Source organism: Ranitomeya variabilis, chromosome 2 (genome assembly GCF_051348905.1).
Source record: "Ranitomeya variabilis isolate aRanVar5 chromosome 2, aRanVar5.hap1, whole genome shotgun sequence".
NCBI classification, from domain to species: Eukaryota; Metazoa; Chordata; class Amphibia; order Anura; family Dendrobatidae; genus Ranitomeya; species Ranitomeya variabilis.
The window spans coordinates 447,146,707-447,166,425 of NC_135233.1; the positions used below are offsets into that span (position 1 = coordinate 447,146,707).

The 19,719-nt window shown below is 44.2% G+C and overlaps 1 protein-coding gene across 5 annotated transcripts in view; it reads left to right on the top strand.

Annotated features, from left to right (window-relative positions):
• E2F8 (E2F transcription factor 8) overlaps positions 1-14,389 on the top strand; it is an 84,860-nt gene extending 70,471 nt beyond the window's left edge. For all 5 annotated transcript variants that reach the window (XM_077287207.1, XM_077287205.1, XM_077287204.1 and 2 more), the window contains exons 2-13: positions 43-84; positions 156-377; positions 4,431-4,587; positions 5,950-6,240; positions 7,036-7,197; positions 7,797-7,934; positions 8,783-8,968; positions 9,131-9,212; positions 9,625-10,018; positions 12,418-12,535; positions 12,671-12,960; positions 13,101-14,389. In XM_077287207.1, the coding sequence (XP_077143322.1) occupies positions 67-84; positions 156-377; positions 4,431-4,587; positions 5,950-6,240; positions 7,036-7,197; positions 7,797-7,934; positions 8,783-8,968; positions 9,131-9,212; positions 9,625-10,018; positions 12,418-12,535; positions 12,671-12,960; positions 13,101-13,268 (2,226 nt within the window). In that variant the 5' untranslated portion in view covers positions 43-66 and the 3' untranslated portion in view covers positions 13,269-14,389. The remainder of the gene's footprint in view (positions 1-42; positions 85-155; positions 378-4,430; positions 4,588-5,949; positions 6,241-7,035; positions 7,198-7,796; positions 7,935-8,782; positions 8,969-9,130; positions 9,213-9,624; positions 10,019-12,417; positions 12,536-12,670; positions 12,961-13,100) is intronic.
• The last annotated feature ends 5,330 nt before the right edge of the window (positions 14,390-19,719 follow it).

Sequence of the window (19,719 nt, forward strand, 5' to 3'; positions counted from 1 at the left end):
GCAGAGCTTTTCTTATGTCATTTTCTTATTTCTTTGTTGCAGGAACCGTGCGACGTCCGATCCACCATGGAGGACGATCAGAAGGTGCGTAGAGCGGATTCCGGCCGTGTGTATAACGTAGCGCCGCGCTGTAACCCGTTTGCTTCTTACTTCAGGAGAACGCCGTGTACCCGATAAACCTGCGGATCCTCTGCTCTCCGTCCAAGCCCCCGGCCTCTACGATATTAACGGAGTCACAGCGAGCAGCCGCCAATTTACAAACCCCGACCAAACCCTGCGACAGTAACAGCGACCCCTGGACTCCGACCGCAAACCTAAAAATGCTGATCAGCGCCGCGAGCCCGGAGATCAGGAACCGGGAGCGCGAAATCCTGGAGGTAAGCACAGAGCCGTGCCCTAAAATATGGCCGCCATACTTTACACTGCAGTGTCTGAGCTACCATCCCACGATCCCCCTATTCATTACCCGACTGCTCCGTTATAGGGCACAGTAGTGTTCAGTGACCATTCATCTCTCCAAACCCCTCAGGATCAGGAGTCTGCTCCTCATACTTTACACTGCAGCGTCTGCACTACCATCGCATGATCCCCCCCCCCCCCCCCCCCCCCCCCCCATCCATTACCCGACTGCTCCGTTATAGGGCACAGTAGTGATCAGTGACCATTTATCTTCCCATCCCCTCAGGATCAGGAGTCTGATCCTCATACTTCACACTGCAGCGTCTGCACTACCATCGCATGATCCACCTATTCATTACCCGACTGCTCCGTTATAGGGCACAGTAGTGATCAGTGACCATTCATCTCTCCAAACCCCTCAGGGTCAGGAGTCTGCTCCTCATACTTTACACTGCAGCGTCTGCACTACCATCGCATGATCCCCCCCCCCCCATCCATTACCCGACTGCTCCGTTATAGGGCACAGTAGTGATCAGTGACCATTTATCTTCCCATCCCCTCAGGATCAGGAGTCTGATCCTCATACTTTACACTGCAGCGTCTGAGCTACTATCGCATGATCCACCTATTCATTACCCGACTGCTCCGTCATAGGGCACAGTAGTGATCAGTGACCATTCATCTCTCCAAACCCCTCAGGATCAGGAGTCTGCTCCTCATACTTTACACTGCAGCTTTGCTTGTTCAGATTGACCTCATAAACTCCGCAGGTAAATGTACGGTAATTGCTTCTCATAGAAAAACAAAATAACCTGATACTGACCGAGCAAACCCCCATAGCCCTAAACAATAAAACACCTGATTGTTCAGAACGTCTCCTCCGAACTGCCCTGTAATCTGGAATCTCAAAAAAAGAAAAAAACTCCTAAACATGCGGCATCCTCCCATCGCTTCCTGCGCAGTATCGGGGCGTCTCTATCGCTTTCTACAACCATCTGATGCGGCTGCACCCATCATCAGGCGCCGCCAAACTGGGCTGCAACTCTTCTCCCATGGGGAACATCCCCATAACCCCTTTGCGACCAGATGTTTTTTTTTCTCATGAACCACAACTTGATTTTGAGTCAACATGGCTATGTGAGGGCTTGTTTGCGGTGGGACGAGATTTTGTTTTTTTTTATTGACACATCATTTTACTGTATTTATGTGTTTATTTAGCCCATTTTGCAGTGCATTATATTGATAAAACCAGAGGTGTCAAACTGCATTCCTCGAGGGCCGCAAACAGGTCATGTTTTCAGGATTTCCTTGTATTGCACAGGTGATAATTTAATCACCTGCACAGAATGATTCCAGCACCTTGTGGAATGCTAAGGAAATCCTGAAAACACTCATGGTTTGAGGCCCTCGAGGAATGCAGTTTGACACCTCTAGATAAAACGGTAAAAAAAAATCACATGGTTTCTTTATTTTATTTTTTAATCTCTTTTCATTGAATTATGTTGAGCATCCAAACGGCAATTCTGGCGGTTCTATGTTGTTGTTCGTTTTTTTTTTCAACATTAACTATACAGATTTAATATTTTCCTAGATTAAATAAACTGTTAAGGACGCAGCAATAACAAATATTTATTTTTTAATTATTCGCTGGTGAAGTGGGAAAATAGTGTGTGTGTGTATGTATGTATGTGTATATGTATGTATGTATATGTATATATATATATATATATATATATATATATATATATATATATATATATATATATATATACATACACATATATATATATATATATATATATATATATATATATATATATTTATACATACACAGTATGTGTGTGTGTGTGTGTATACTATATATTTATATACATACACACGGTATATACACAGTATGTGTGTGTGTATCTATCTATCTATCTATCTATCTATCTATCTATCTATCTATCTATCTATCTATCTATCTATCTATCTATCTATCTATCTATCTATCTATCTATCTATCTATCTATCACACCCCAGAGAAAACCTCTGGAATGTAATCAAGAGGAAGATGGATAGTCACAAACAAAGAAGAACTGCCTACATTTTTGCGCCAGTGAAGGACTGGTGGAAATCATGCCAAGACGCATGACAGCTGTGATTAGAAATCATGGTTATTCCACAAAATATTGATATCTGAACTGAGTTAAAGCATTAGTATTGTTGTGTCTAAATGATTATGAACTTGTTTTCTTTGCATTATTTGAGGTCTGAAAGCCCTGGGTTTGTTTTTTCAATTTTAACCATTTTTCTTTACATTTTACTCAAAAATATACCTAGAAAGAGAAAAATCAGACAAACTGAACATTTTGTAGTGGTCTCTTAATTTTTGCCAGAGCTGTATATAAGTTTTTTTTCCCTTTCTAGTCTCTTATGGGACTTTGATCCTGTGATCATTGAAGGCTACGTTCACATTAGCGTTGTGCGGCGCAGCGTCGGGCGCAGCCGCGGCGACGCATGCGTCATGCGCCCCTATATTTAACATGGGGGGCGCATGGACAAGCGTTGTCTTGCGTTTTGTGATGCATGCGTCATTTTGGCGCAACTGTCAGGGCGCAGAGGACGCTGCATGATGCAGTTTATTCTGCGCCAAAAATCATGCAAAAAATGAACGCATGCGTCACAAAACGCTGCGTTGTGCATGCGTTTTGCATGCGTTGTGTCGCCGACGCTGCGCCGCACAACGCAAATGTGAACGTAGCCTAATCACTGGTTCTATTTAGTGCAGTTCTGTAGTTTTGCCTGTGACTGGACTTAATGAGAGTTTATAGTTGGTGGTAATGGGGGATTTACAGTGAGCCCCCAGCTGTCCTAGCTATCCATTAGCTCCCATTGATCACTTTGAGGGGACGGATGATGAGCACCGGAATGGTTAATGCCATTTAAATGCTGCTGTCGGTGATTGACAGTGGAATTTTAAATGGTTAAACATCAGCAATTGGCACGGGCTCAGGTGTATAAGTTGGCCGGCACCTGCCATGTTCGGTATGAGCCAGGACGTCCTGTGTCTGTTAGGGGTTGCAGGGTTAAATGCTAGGCCCCGTCTCACTTAGCGACGCTAAAGCGATCCCAACAACGATACGACCTGTCAGGGATCGTTGCTGCGTCGCTATGTGGTCGCTGGTGAGATGTCAAACAGTGAGATCTTCCAACGATCGCTGCTGCGATCTCACTGTTTGACATCTCACCAGCGACCTGTAGGACCTGTACAACGATCTCACATGGGAGCTATTATGACGATTCAGTGTCTGAGTCGTCAACGAGGTCGTTGGTAAGGTGTCAAACACAGCGATGTGTGCTACCCAGCGGGACCTCAACGATCAAAACAAGGTCCAGGCCATTCCGACACGACCAGCGATCTCACAGCAGGGGCCTGGTCGCTGCTACGTGTCACACAAAGCGAGATCGCTACGGAGGTCGCTGTTGCGTCACAAAACTTGTGACTCAGCAGCGATCTCGCTAGCGATCTCGCTTAGTGAGACGGGGGCTTTACCCAGCTGTAAGATCCAATTAGCCATTAGCCCCCCATGGAGAGACCACCTGCCACTTGCTGCAGGACGTGGGACAACAGTCACATCCTCGCTAATGAGACTCTTGTAGATTGTACACATCAGCAGACATCGTGCTTGTGCCTCATTCCCGGGATCATTTCCACATGAACATCAGAAGATATGAGATGTTTGATTAAAAAAAAAATGTTTTTTGAATTTCCCACTAATCTATATTATTATTATTTATGTTTAGTAGAAAATTCAAATACATTTTTTTCTTAAATAAACAAATAATAATAAAGATTAGTAGAAAATTCAAAGACATTTTTTAAAATAATCTTTATTATTATATATATATATATATATATATATATATATATATATATATATATATATATATATATATATATATATATATATATATATATATATATATATATATATATATATATATATATATATATTTTTATAATTATTTGTTTATTTTTTACATTTTAGGAACAGTTTTCAGGTGACGAGCTTGAGAAAACGATGCCAAGCCGCAAGGAGAAAAGTCTAGGGTTGTTGTGCCATAAATTTCTCAACCGATTCCCCGATTACCCGAATCCAGCGATGAACAACAGTATTTGCCTGGATGAGGTCGCAGGAGAATTAAGTGAGTGACCGATGTTTGTTTTATTCTATGTATAATAAATGTATCAACATAAAGTTCTGTTGCTAATGGCAACCGATTCCATTGTATCTGTTACATTCTCTAATATTTAAATAAAGAAACCACAGTAAACAACAAGTCGCCAAAAGTCTGAGCTCGTAGTATCCGATCATCGGCATAAAAAACTGCTACATGTGTAACCTCAGCTTCACATATCAGATCTATGGTGTTACGGCGCAGCTTATGTAATATTATCCACAATGTTTCCAGAACATTGCCATACAGACATTGCCATTAGATGCAAAAAAAAAAGTTTTCCTTCTGCACATTTTGAGTGGATTTCATCCTTTGCAATGTGAAATCTGCATGTTATATAGTGGGTTTTGTTGCAAATCCTTTACGGATTTTTAGACTATAAAACCGGCGCTCCAAAGCCACTACATCATGATTGACTTAGAGAGCAGAAAACCTCTCCATGTTGACAGAAAAAAAGATGATTGCTCTTGGAATAAGGGGTAGAAAAATAAAAACGCAAAAAAAACTTAACTAAAAATGGATTTGTCCTTGCTGGGTTAAAGTGATTGCAATATTGTGTGAAATTGTGATGTCATATGATTTAATAGAGCCAACTTATAGGTAAAAGTCCGGAGAGATAAAATAGCCGATGTAACCTGCTGAAATTTGACGTCTGTGCAAAAAGAAGAAGAAATTGAGAAATGCTGCTTTATGTTCTCTGCACATTTGCTTCAGATAGACACTTCTTTCTCTGCCTTCACTTGTATGTACTATGTTGGGCCATTGTATCCTATTATCTTTACAATGTATGTTCCATAATTAGAAGTATGAGCTCAGAAGAGGAAATACTGACCCCAATGTTTGCTGAGTGAGCTCCCCAATGAGTGAGTAATTTCTCACTTCTGATAGGTTGCAGTTTACAATAGGAGCACTAGGTGGCGCTTGTGTTCCTGTCACTCTTCACCTTGCATTGAGGCAGAAACTTCTGATGAGGCCTCTGATTTCCTAATTAATTAATTTGCCATTGATAAACTTAGAATATTCTTGTTATGTATGAATATACATTTTATTTACAACTTTGTTCAGATCTTTCTTGGTTCATTTTCTAGTCGATGACCATTGGGATTGACCGCACACTTTTTATTTTTTTTTTTTATTTTTATTTTTTAGGGTCCACTCATTGCTTTTTACAGCAACGTGGTGGTGGTTGAGCATCTGCTCTGCCGATCTGTTGTAATGGCGCAGAACAGAGCACTTTTATCCCTATCAGACCACGACTGATCAGCAAGTGATAGATGACACCTTGTTTAACCCCTTTTAATATGGATGTTACCGATTTCCTCTTCTTAGGTGTGGAGCGTAGACGGATATATGACATTGTCAATGTACTAGAGAGCTTGCACATGGTCAGCCGCCTCGCCAAGAACAAATACATCTGGCACGGGCGCAAAAACCTCCACCAGACCTTCGGCCTGTTGAGACGAGTTGGAGAGGAGAACAAATACGCAGAACAGATCCTGCACCTGAAAAAACGAGAGCTGGAAGAGGCGGACGTAGGGGACGACGGATCAATGCCAAGATCACTGGTGAAACAGGCGGAGGTCAGCTTTGTGGAGCTGCCAGGGCTGGAGTTCAGAGCCGGTGAGTGCCGATCTAAATCCTTCCGGTGCTGCAGCGGTCAGAGCCACCTCAGTAGGACACGTTCAGTATTTGGTCAGTATTTTACATCAGTATTTGTAAGCTAAAATCAGGAGTGGAACAATCAGAGGACAAGTATAATAGAAACTCATCACCAGTTCTGTATTTCTCACCCACTCCTAGTTTTGGCTTACAACTACTGACCAAATACTAAGCGTGGCCTAAGGCTTTGACCCAGTGCTGGAAAGGTTCCCATCATATAGGAAACATGTCCCCATTCTCCCAACAATGGTGTGCTCTTTACTATAAGGTGAACGTCAGCAAAAAAGAATTTATTTTATCTTCATTTGTTGTCGATATCTAAACTTTGTATTTTTTTATTTTAGTTCTTGGTTGTCACTGAATGGGAATATTTATTCATACAAGTAGTGACCGGGTCTCCCTCCTGACCTTCTACTTCTATGCCTCCCAATTACTAATTCAGTTTAGACATTATCTCTGAGAACAATGAGGTCTGTACAATGTTTCCATTCACTGACAACAAGTAGCCATCTTTAAAATGATGTTTAATTGAAACGCAAAGTCTTTTAGAAAGTTGCCGGACTTTTCAATATACCATGATTAAGTTCTGTAGACAATGAATGGTGAGGAGGTGCGCATGTTCTCCCCTCCGCTGCATTCAGACCAGGGCTCTGTGGACCCCCAGCAATCATTATCCCTTATCCTATAGGTAGGGGATAACTTTATTTCTGGAGGCAATTCTTTTAACACCATTCTTGTTCTTCTTTTCATGTTCAGCTTCTGTTAACAGCAGGAAGGAGAAGTCGTTGCGAGTGATGAGTCAGAGGTTCGTTATGCTTTTCCTCGTGTCGACACCACAGATCGTCAGCCTGGACATTGCGGCTAAAATCCTAATTGGAGAAGATCAGCTGGAAGATTTAGATAAAAGCAAATTCAAAAGTGAGAAACTTTCTTAGGCTCTTCTTACTATTCGTTCTAATCTGAACCGGGAAAGTTCCTGATTTCCATAGACTTTGCAAATGCAAAAAAAAAGCGTATACCAAAGATGAGACGTCTGAAGACTTTTGAGGTCTATGAATACGGAATATTATTGTCATCCAGAAATTAAAAATCTATATTGATGATTGTAAGCTCCTATATGGCTGATTTTCTTGCAGAAGTTTCTGCCCCTGAAATCCGTTCCGTACGTGTGAATTTTTATTTCTGCAGCGAGTGCTTGGATTTCCGATGAATTGCCGAGTCCCAGAAGTTTCTGCAACAAATCTGCCGGATACTTTATAGGGTTTGCTATAATATATGCAGCCTAGTGGATCCTCGGAGCTCATCTGTGAGCAGCACACTTGTCTCCTGTTTCGTGTTACATCATGGTTACATTGATACATTGTACCAGGGTCTGTTGCCAACATCAATACACTATAGCAAATCCATCAGATGATCGGCTCCTGAATGAGAATTTCATTAATTGGTGATTTGAAATTATTTTAATCAGGACGAGCTGTGAAATTAACCCTGAATTTTTTATTTTTTTTTCTCTATAGCAAAAATAAGACGTCTGTACGACATAGCGAATGTGCTGAGCAGCTTGAACCTTATAAAGAAGGTCCACGTAACCGAAGAGAGGGGCCGCAAGCCGGCGTTCCAATGGACCTGTCCGGAAACGTCACCAGATCAACAAGGTGGGAAGCGGGTAATCTGACTGCTGAGTCGTGTGATCTACTAGATCTACTTATATTGTTGTACTTTTGGCTGCATCTGATAAAAAAAAAACCTTAAAAGGAAGACTAGAAGCAAAATGTATAATGTGATAATCTTGTGCATCAGTTTTGAGATGTTCTGTTTCGTTCCAAATTTCTTAAAGTATCAGTTCCTCTCCCTTTTTCTAATCGCTGCTTGTTGTCACTCAGTGGTTGGGAACAATCTGATTTATATCCGAAGGCAAAAAAAACCTCATTCATACCAAGTTCCGCTCACTTCTGAGGTTTTGTTGCAATTGTATCAGGTGCAGACAATCATTTGAGGCTCAAGTCAGCAGCGCAAATATTTTATGGCATAGTCAGACGTCTGTATAAATCGGCCCGAGAACTGAACGGACTGGCTGGCGGCTCTCCTGACCTGAGTGTGACAGCTGCATAGAAATGCATGGATGTGTTACGTTCTGGTCGGGAGAGCCGCCAGCCAGTCCACACATTGCAGTGCACACTTACTGTGTTTCTACAGTTTGTTGCAATGTATCATCATGATTGTCTAGACTGGTTACAAGTGTACCAAACTGTCAGCTGTTTCATGATGCAATCCCAATTCATTTGTAAAACTGAAATATCCAAATTAATTTGAGAAACCACTGCGGGGTGCAATCCGCAGCACTACTGATGGGTCTCCTTTACTGTACCAGCCATTACATTGCTATGGGATGCATCGCCGTGGCATGTGTCACCTGAAGGCGGTCACTCCTGGTGGGTGATAATTCATCTTCTGTTAGTGGGTTCGCCATCTTGTCTAATAGAACGTTGATTTCATTTTGCAGAATCCACGCTGCAATCTTCCATAGCGCTGGACCTTCGTTCTCCCAAAGAGAATTGCGCCAAGAATTTGTTTTCCAGTCGCGGCAAGCAAAGCTTCACTCGCCATCCGTCTCTTATAAAGCTGGCGAAGAGTATCGAAAATGATCGGAGGAAAATCAACTCTGCCCCCAACAGTCCGGTAAAGAACGGTAAGTGATGGGGCTGAGCAAGAGGAGCCATTGTGAAGCCGCAGATGGAGTCTCTGGCACGGTGTCTGCTGGGGCATGCATGGGCTCTGGACACATGCGCTGTATTTTCAAAATACAGATTTGGGGGTAAATCTTTTTCTTCTCCCTTTTTTCTATTCAAAGGTGATTCCAGCGACGGCTCATCTGTCCCTAGTAAGATGGCTCAGCTGGCAGCAATCTGCAAAGAACAACTCGACCAGACCAAGTAGGTGAATTGTTACGTTGATTTTTACAAAAGTTTACCTGTTATGTAGTAATAATATTTGTTTATCTTAAGCTATTTACAAAATTAAGGTTTGGACATTAGGTAACTTTTTTTTTTTTTACATATTTATGCCATACATTTTGCCTTTTAATATGTGAAAGACCATTGTGAGGATTCCACACCTCCCTGGTAGCCGGCAAAGTGCTATTATCACTTGCTGAACCGTATGCAGCGCTTTCAGTGATCAGGAAGGCAGAGACAGCTGTAAAGTTTCTGCCTTCGCTATGGGGCGCCCAACAGCCGACTCCCTGCAGCTGCGCAGTTTCCCTGCCCTCGCAGCTGCGCAGTTTCCCTGCCCTCGCAGCTGCGCAGTTTCCCTGTTGTTCTACATAATATCTGCTTTATTTTGCAGGGATATCAAGAAAGTGAAACTCAAAGTGCCAAGGACTGTGATTAACGGGAACGCCAAGATCGCAATGAAGCCCCAGAGTCAGCAATCTTTCAGCCCAGTTCTGCTCCAGGCTTTACCATTTGTCCAACCTCACTCCAATTCTCCCTCTCCGTACGCCGTCTACATGCAGTCACCACACGCCAATGTCCAGGCTCATCCCGTCATGTGTGCTGGTCAGACCCTGCCTGACGTCCCTCTAGGAGATAAAAGTTTACAAGGTGATGGCAAGTTCTCACCGGCTGATCGACCTGCTGAGAATGAGCCGGCGCCGGAGAAATGTCCCAGGCAGTTCTTGGAACATGAGAACTGCGGCCCCAAGAGGCTTAAAAGTTCTGCTCAAGATGACCTGTCTGAGGTTTGTAGTTCCTCGCTTGTAATACTCCAAAAATACTCTGTTAATTTGAAATGTTCTTCTTAGTATTTGCTCCAAATCCCTAAAATAAATGTAAAATATCGAATTCTTGGTATCATCTGCCACCACTAGAGGGCACTACCTGAGTGAGCGTTTTTGCTTCTCATCCTTCCCCTTTTGATCTCTTCCGTATTATTACGTTGTGCCGCCATTACATTTAAATGAACCAGTCGGGTTGCCTACGAAAATAAAGTTGTGAAAAGTTCACTATAACTTTTAGAAAAGGAGAGGGAGGGTGTTTGCTGACAGCAATAATAAAAAAAATAATAAGTTACAGATTTTGGAATATGGAGTAAAAAAAAAATTGTATGAATATGTAGAATTATTTAAAGGAAAAAAAAGTATAATATTGCATTAATGGTAATGACCCTCAAAATGAAATTAAGAGTGGCGGATTTACAATATTTATTTTTTTTCCATATTGTCCGTTGCCTTCCAAAAATTAATAAAACTATACATCGTTTTATGTAACCGATATTAAAAAAAAATTATTCCTCCCATTCAAAGAAAGTCCTTACACAGCAGAATCAACTGAAAAATAAAAATGTTGTGGCTTTTTTGGATACAGTAGTATTAAAAAAAAAAATAATAATAATAATAATTTTTGTATAGAAACGGATTGAGATGTGCCCGCTGAATACAGTCTATAACTCCAGAATCGCTGCCCTCTTCCAAGGTGGTCACGCGGGTTGGAAAATAGGGGGTGTGAGCATTTACTCTTCAAAAAAAAAATCACAATTTGGCACTTTTGAGCAAAACATTGTGACTTTTTACCCTTTTGAAACATCTACCGTATATACTCGAGTATAAGCCGAGATTTTCAGCCCAAATTTTTGGGCTGAAAGTGCCCCTCTCGGCTTATACTCGAGTCACGGTCGGTGGCAGGTGAGGGGGAGAGAGGTCTGTCGCATACTCACCTGCTTCCGGCGCTCCTGGCACTGTCCCCGCCTGTCCCACGGTCTTCGGGTGCCGCAGCTCTTCCCCAGTTCAGGGGTCACGTGGCACCGCTCATTAAAGTTATGAATGTGGACTCCACTCCCATAGGGGTGGAGACGCATATTCATAACTGTAATGAGCGGTGCCACTGACCGCTGACAGAGGAAGAGGCTGCAGTGCCCGGAGACCATCTGTCCGGGATAAGGAGCCAGGGACGCCGGGAGCAGGTAAGTATGTCATATTTACCTGTCCGCGTTCCACACGCCGGGCGCTGCTCAGTCTTCCCGTCCCCTTGCTTTGACTTTTCAGGTCAGAGGGCGCGATGACGTACTAGTGTGCGCGCCGCCCTCTGCCTGAACAGTCAGTGCGGAGAGACAGGACGCTGAGGAGCTGCGGGCAGCAACTAGAGGTGAGTATGTCATTTTTTTTTTTTAATTGCCGCAGCAGCAGCAGCATTGTATATGGGGCACAGCTTTATATGGAGCATCTTATGGGGCAATAATGAACGGTACAGAGCATTATATATGGGGCACAGCTTTATATGGAGCATCTTATGGGGCAATAACGCTTGTGCAGCACTATAATGGGGCAAGTGACTGTACGGAGCATCTTATGGGGCCATAACGCTTGTGCAGCACTATAATGGGGCAAGTGACTGCACGGAGCATCTTATGGGGCCATAACGCTTGTGCAGCATTATAATGGGGCAAGTGACAGTACGGAGCATCTTATGGGGCCATAACGCTTGTGCAGCACTATAATGGGGCAAGTGACTGCACGGAGCATCTTATGGGGCCATAACGCTTGTGCAGCACTATATGGGGCAAGTGACTGTATAGATGATCTTATGGGGCCATAACGTTTGTGCAGCACTATATAGGGCAAATATCTCTATGGAGCATCTTATGGGGCCCTTATTACCCTTTATGCGGGATTATATGGGGCATATTTTAATATGGAGCATCTAATGGGGCCCATCAAACTTTATGGAGCATTATATGGGGCTCCTGATTCAATATGGATATTCAAAAACACTTAACCTACTGATGTCTCAATTAATTTTACTTTTATTGGTATCTATTTTTACTTTTGAAATTTACCGGTAGCTGCTGCATTTTCCACCCTAGGCTTATACTCAAGTCATTAAGTTTTCCCAGTTTTTTGTGGCAAAATTAGGGGGGTCGGCTTATACTCGGGTCGGCTTATACTCGAGTATATACGTTAAGTTGAAGGGATCTTGTCTGCCAGATAACTGACACGCCTATGACTCACTCTGATTTTATTTTTTGGCCCCACTTAATAAATTTAAGGCTTTTCCTTAAAGACTGGCCCCATAAGTTCTCCCTTATGGTGTTTTTTGCATTTTTCCCCACATATCTGTGTTTATTTTGGTCTTTGCCTTGCAGAGGTTGGTGCACTCGGGGTACCTGATCCCAGTACAGCTGGCGCCTTTGAGCAATGAACCCGTGAAAGATCAAACCGCTTCCATTCCTGATCCGAAAATCCTCACGTCTCCTCTTGCAGGTGAGGAAGTCTCGTCTAGAAATAAACCAGTTTCACAAATACATAAAAGTTGTATGCATCGGTCGTGGCTTGCTGGGACCTGTAGTTGCTTGGCCAGTCCTTACTGCTTCTATTCTAACCTGTCGTTTTCTGCAGGTGTCTTTCCCCTGAAAGTAATGTTTTCTCCGTGTGTAAGTCAGACGGCTCCGCTATCGGCGTCCACCCCCGTCACGTCCTATCCGAGCCCCAGTGCTGGAATCTTCAACTTCACCCTGCAGAACAAAGACCTGATATCGCCCCCTTGTGGTAGCGGGCAGCCCTTGACTATCTCTCCCAGAAATGGGAAGCCCGCGGATGATCTCCAGGCAGCTAAAGTGTTAAATTTCAAGCACCTATCCCCCATCCCGTATCACGGGCAGCCCTTCACGTTCTATGCTCTGCAGCAGGTATGTACAATCCTGGCCCGGATAGCCGCTCTGCGCGGTGTCACACTCTTTTCTGACGGAGGGTCCCAGCGGTTGACACCCCCTCCCTTTGTGATGTTTAGCCCTTGATCTGACTTGGTCGTATTCTTCTCTTCCAACAGCCCGGTGTTCCTCTTACACCGAAAGGATCCCAACCACTGAAGGACAGCTTCTTCCGCACCCCCGGGGGTCTGACGTCCTCCCCCATAAATTTGATCACTTGTACGGAGGCGTCTCAGGGAGCGGTCCTGGTATCGCAGCGGAAGCTTGACGTCGGTGGAGATGAATAGCGGGCAGGACACGTTTGGCTCTGAAATCTTAGCAATGGCCACAGGGTCCAGCTGAAGAGTCCTCGAGCCTCAAACCGTTGCATTCCAACTAGTTAGGATCCTAGAGGTGCAGCATTAGGTCCCTCCGCCACCCGTCATCTACCATGTCAGTTCTGCCTTTTCAGCAGCTGCACAAACAAGAGGGACCATGGTCTCTCCATGCATCAAGACCTGCAATATCCTCCGCCCTCTGTTGCCATTTACCTTTTGACAGTTGCTCCTCAGCACTCGAAAAAAAATAAAAATGTAAGGGGGTTATCTGATTTCACTTCCACATCAGGAGGCGAGCAGAGCCGGTGACTTCTCATCTGCAGCGGCCGGTATTGCCCACCTTTCCTATAAGTGCATGACATCTGCCCAATGTGCATGATATCTTACAATTAGCAAGGAATTATTGTCATTAATTGACATGGCTTTTCATTATACAAGGGCTAGGCTTAATTTTCCATAACCCCAGAATACCCCTTTAATAAAGTAGCAGCGATTAGACTTAATTTTCCATGAAACCAGGGCGCCCCTTTAATAAGGTAGCAGTTGATCATCTGCTGAGGAGCCACTGCCAGCATTACGGAAACGCAACAAATGTGAAACTTCCCTCGAAAGCGAGGAACGACTTTATACGTACTTTATATTAGAAACCCTCCATCAGCATCCAATGGTTGCATAATTAAAATCCATTAAATAAAAAGTAAAGTAGAATAATTTCAATTATTTATACAGTTTGTACCACACTCGACGTCGCGTGTAAGAAAATAATAACTTTAAAAAAAAAAAATTAAATATTTTTTTAACCCATTTTTAGGTGTAAAATCTACCGGATGGTAATGTGCACAGCCCGGCCCCTGGGAGATGCCCCCCAGTGTCGGCTCTGTTCACAGCGGGGGGGATTTGCACGCTATAGATATACTGTGAGGTCTGTGCCTTATGGGTTCACGGTCTGTGACCTTTTCTTTTTTTTTTTTATAGGATTTTGAACAAAAAAATAAACTTTGTACAGATTGTATCTAAGTGGAATGGAATTATTTATAAAGGATTCGGAATTGATCTGTAATGTATTCTTATAATAAATTTATTATAACTGAGATTTCTTCAGTAATATGAGTCATCGCCGGTCTGTCTGCACCCGATCCATGGGAGAGAATGTGACATTACAACTTCATGGCGACACGAGCCTGTGAAGCCGGACGGCCGTCGTGGTATTCTGTACTGCATTGGATGCTGTGGGTCTTGCAGTTTTAGTAAATGCTTTTCTCCATAGAGGGCTGCTGCTTATTCCTCCATGGGATGGGTGATTAATTTCTAGATCATGGAAGTCAGATTTCTCGGACGCCCACAAATCGCCAGATTAAGGGATCTTTCCAAGTGACTGTGTGCACTGCTTCCCCATTCATTTTCCATGGGACTGCCAGCGATGACCGAGTGATGTATCGGGTGATACAGAATAAATAAGGGCGACCACAACCCTATTAAAACTTAGGACAAGAGTATCCCTTTCTGTTGACTAGTCTGGGTCTGACCAGGATGTAACTCGGGATCAGTAATGTAATGTATGTACACAGAGACTGCACCAGCAGAATAGGGAGTGCAGCTCTGGAGTATAATACAGGATGTAACTCTGGTCAGTAATGTATGTACACAGTAACTACACCAGCAGAATAGTGAGTACAGCTCTGGAGTATGTAACAGTCAAAGAAAAAGAAAAAAACGCGGCAGCACTCACCTATCCTGTAGCAACAGCTTGTCTTTATTGAAGCAGAATTATCACATCTTCAAGGCACGGGGGAGTGAAGAGGAGTGAGCAGAAAAGGACGACGGCCGTTTCCCGCCAAAACAGCACTTCTACGGGTCCATGGACCCGTAGAAGCGCTGTTTTGGCGGGAAACGGCCGTCGTCCTTTTCTGCTCACTCCTCTTCACTCCCCCGTGCCTTGAAGATGTGATAATTCTGCTTCAATAAAGACAAGCTGTTGCTACAGGATCGGTGAGTGCTGCCGCGTTTTTTTCTATTCGCCACGACAGCACCCACTGAGAGAGGGGATCCGCCCCTAGGAACAGGAAACCTACAGAGAGATAAAAGGGGCGGCCCCCCCTCGCTCCTCAGTTGGTTTCCTGTTCCTAGAGGAAGCCCACAGAGAAGATCTCTGTAGACACTAACAGTGGTGTCGGAAAAAAAAAAAAAAAAAAGAAGCTTGCCTGGATGCCGCCTGTACGTCTCTGCTGAGCGGCAGGGGCTCCAGGGTGAGTAGAGGCAGAGTCGGGGATTCCTAATGGTTCCCTCCTCGTCTGCACCGGCCGAATGATGGGGCCTGAAGGATTCCAACGGTCTCCCTGCTGGGACATCGTTGTTGAAAGACAACCATAGTATACCTGGTTGATCCCGGTCTGGAGTTATGTGGACGCTGGACAGCGGTGGCTCCCCCCGGTCTCTCAGGTACGATGCGTGGGGTCGCAGTGCCGGGTGAATGCGGCAGACGCCGGCGCATGCGCAGTGCGTCCGGAATCCCGGATGTAGTATGGCCGACCCCCCTGAGGTCGGCATTGCATTTCCGGGGTAGCGGCCATATTGGATGCCTCCTGGACGGTGTTCGCAGGTTTTCCTAATACAGGTAATTAAAAAAAAAAAAAAAAAGAGATGCAGCTGCGGGGAGCTGAGATTGATAGTCCACACTATAAAGGACCGATAGGAAGGGGAAAACAGTGCGCATTATGTCGTCCCACGAGGAAGTCAGTGAGCAACCTGTAGAAGAGCCACAAATGCAAAGTGGTAATGCTGCAAAAAAGAATAGTGGACACTCCAGGAAGAGTGATTCCACTGAAAAATCAGGAAGGAGATCATCCCGTTCCACATCCCAGACCGGACGATCCACCCAACAATCGGTAAAGTATGCTTCAGAATGTTTGGGTATTTAGCTCCTTCAGAGCTTATATTGGTCTCCTCTGCTCATGTCTCTTTAGGCAAAAAGCAAGGAGAAGACCAAGCACAAGCAGTGTGCTATATGTACTGAGCCCCTGCCTGACTCTTATTCAAAAACGTTATGTCAGGCATGCATAAATAATACCCTGCGGCAGGAGGAGTCCGTTAAAATGGACGAAATACGGCTCATGATTCGGGAGGAACTCCAATCTTTGAGTGGTGGTCCCTCAGGCAGTGTTGAGAAGAGAAGTAGGAGAAAATCCTCACCTAAAGCTGACACGTCGGCGGAGAGTGGGGAAATTGATTCAGACGTCTCCCACTTGTCTGGTTCCTCAGATGAGGAGGAATATGTCTGTTTCCCGACTGAGGGAGTAAATAGTCTAGTCAAATCAGTGAGGAAAACGATGGGGGTGTCGGAGATTAAAGAACCCCAAACGGCCCAGGAGGTTATGTTCGCAGGTCTATCTCAGCGAAAGGGCCACGTATTCCCAGTAAACCAGACTATAAAAGATCTCATTAAAAAAGAGTGGAGCAAGGGGCAGAAAGGGTTTACACCAGTATCCTGTAAGAGACGTTACCCCTTTGAGGATGAAGATTTGAACACCTGGACTAAAGTTCCAAAGGTCGATGCGGCTGTCGCATCCACTTCCCGCCGTTCTTCCCTACCAGTGGAAGATTCAGGCTCCTTATCTGATCCCATGGATAGGAAATCGGATGCACTTTTGAAAAAATCGTGGGAGGCCTGTGTCACTGCATTTAGGCCGGCAATCTCCACCACATGTACCAGTAGATCTATGCTGGTTTGGTTAGACCAGCTGGACCAGAATATCAAGAGTGGTATATCTAGAGAGAAATTGAGGGCATCCATCCCCTTAAGAGCGCTGCGGCATTTATATCCGATGCCTCCGTGGATTCTCTCCGCCTGGCGGCCAGGACAGCCAGCCTCGCAAATACTGCCCGCCGAGCCTTATGGTTAAAGAACTGGAAGGGAGATGCCCAGTCCAGATCCAAGTTGTGTGCCATACCCTGTCAGGGTGAGTACCTCTTTGGAACTATTCTGGATGAGATACTCACTAAGGCGGGTGAGCGTAAAAAAGGTTTTCCTAATCCCTTTGTTCCTGCTTACAGAAGGGCATTTAGGAGGCCAGCATTTGGCAGAAAGGGAAGCTTTAAAGAGCAATGGAGGAACAAAGACTTCAGGCAGAAAGGCAATTTGTTTAACAAACGTCCCTTCAAACCAGCCGAAAAATCCCGAGAACCCTATTCCACCAGTGGGCGGTAGACTACTGAGATTTATCAATCAGTGGAGAGAAATAACTATCAACCCATGGGCCATAAAATTAATATCCTCAGGCCTCACTCTAGACTTCATCCGAAAACCTCCGGATTCCTTTCGGCTCACCTCCCTAAAGTCCAAACTACAACAAGAAGCATTGGAAGTAGAAGTCAAGTCCCTTCTTGCAAAACGGGTCTTAATAGAGGTTCCGTCATCTCAAACCGGGCAGGGGTTCTACTCCCCCTTGTTTCTGATTACAAAACCTGACGGATCCTATAGAACTATTTTTAATTTGAGAAATCTAAATATGTTCATAAAACCCACAACATTTAAGATGGAATCCATTCGATCAGCCATTAAAAATTTGTTCCCTAACTGTTACATGGTAGTACTTGATCTCAAAGATGCTTATTATCATCTTCCCATACACCAGTCGCACCAGCAGTTTCTTCGGGTAGCAGTAGTTATAGACGGTCAAGTTCGTCATTTTCAATATAGAGCAATGCCCTTTGGTCTGTCTATGGCTCCTAGAGCCTTTACTAAGTTGATTTTGGAAGTAATGTCCTTCCTACGGTTAAAAGACACATTGGTCATCCCATATCTGGACGACCTACTAATTGTGGGGAAAAATTTCTTACAGTGTGAGCAAAGGTTGGAGGAGGTGGTATCCTCTTTACAAAGGCTGGGTTGGATTATTAACTGGGAAAAATCCAGACTCCAACCCGTCACTTGTCAGAAATTTTTAGGTCTCCTCCTGGATTCAGTAGACCAAAAATGTTGGTTGCCTGATGATAAAAAGTATTCGATAATTAGTAAAGTAGATTTAGCTATCAAAAAGCGTAATATGTCACTGAGAAATGCCATGTCATTGTTAGGTTCACTATCATCATGTATCCCTGCGGTTAAATGGGCTCAATTCCATACCAGGCAGCTGCAAAAATTGGTATTGCAGGAGGACACAAAAGATAGGGTACATTTAGATCGAACAATTTTCTTAACGGCAGAGGTAGTACACTCCCTTACATGGTGGTTAGATTGGGGAAATCTATCAGAGGGGGTACCATGGGTCATCACCCCTTCTACCGTAGTAACCACGGATGCTAGTCCGGAGGGCTGGGGAGCACATTTTGGTGATCAGGTGGTTCAGGGCCTTTGGTCCAGGTCAGAGTTAGCTAATTCTTCTAATGTAAAAGAATTAAGAGCCATATATTATTCCCTACTCCACTTTCTTCCCCAGCTACGAGGCTCTCACACAAGGGTCCTCTCAGACAACACCTCGGCAGTAGCCTATTTAAATCGTCAAGGAGGTACACGATCAGAAAATCTTATGAGAGTCTCTTCGGACATCATGACGTTAGCCGAAAGTCATCTGTTGTCCTTGTCAGCGGTGCACATCAGAGGTATAGACAACATCCGTGCCGATTTCCTCAGTCGCCATACCCTTCATCAAGGGGAATGGATGCTCAGCAGAGAGATTTTCCGGCAGATAACAGACCGATGGGGCATGCCACAAATAGACCTATTCGCAACAAGGTCCAACCGTCAGGTCAAAACATTTGCTTCCCTTTGCAGACTGGACAACCCCGACATATTCGATGCCCTTCAGGTACCATGGACATTCGACCTGGCCTACGCATTCCCTCCATGGAATCTATTACCTATAGTAATAAGAAAAATAAGGGAGGAGGGGGCAAGAGTTCTGTTGGTGGCCCCATTCTGGCCCAAAAGGCCATGGTTCTCCTGGCTCAGGGCAATGTCGACTACAGACCCTTGGATCCTGCCTCAGACCAAGGACCTGTTGTCTCAGGGACCGTTTCTCCATCCTCGGGTAAAAGGCATGAATCTGACGGTATGGAATTTGAAAGGCACTTACTAACTCTAAGGGGTTTTTCCAGTGGGCTTATAGATACTCTTATGAAGAGTAGAAAGCCTTCCACTACCCAAATCTATGTCAGAGTTTGGAAAAAATTCCTTAAATTTCATACTGCACAACTTTCCGCTGAAGTTCCTATATTTGCAATATTGGAGTTCTTGCAAAAAGGACTTGAATTAGGACTGTCGGTAAATACTCTAAGAGTCCAGGTTTCAGCTCTAGGAGCCCTCTTTAGTTATGATGTGGCGGGAGATAGATGGGTTTCTCGTTTTATATCAGCATGTGAACGATCAAAACCTATTCATATACCACAGGTGCCTCAGTGGGATCTATCTCTGGTCCTAGATGCC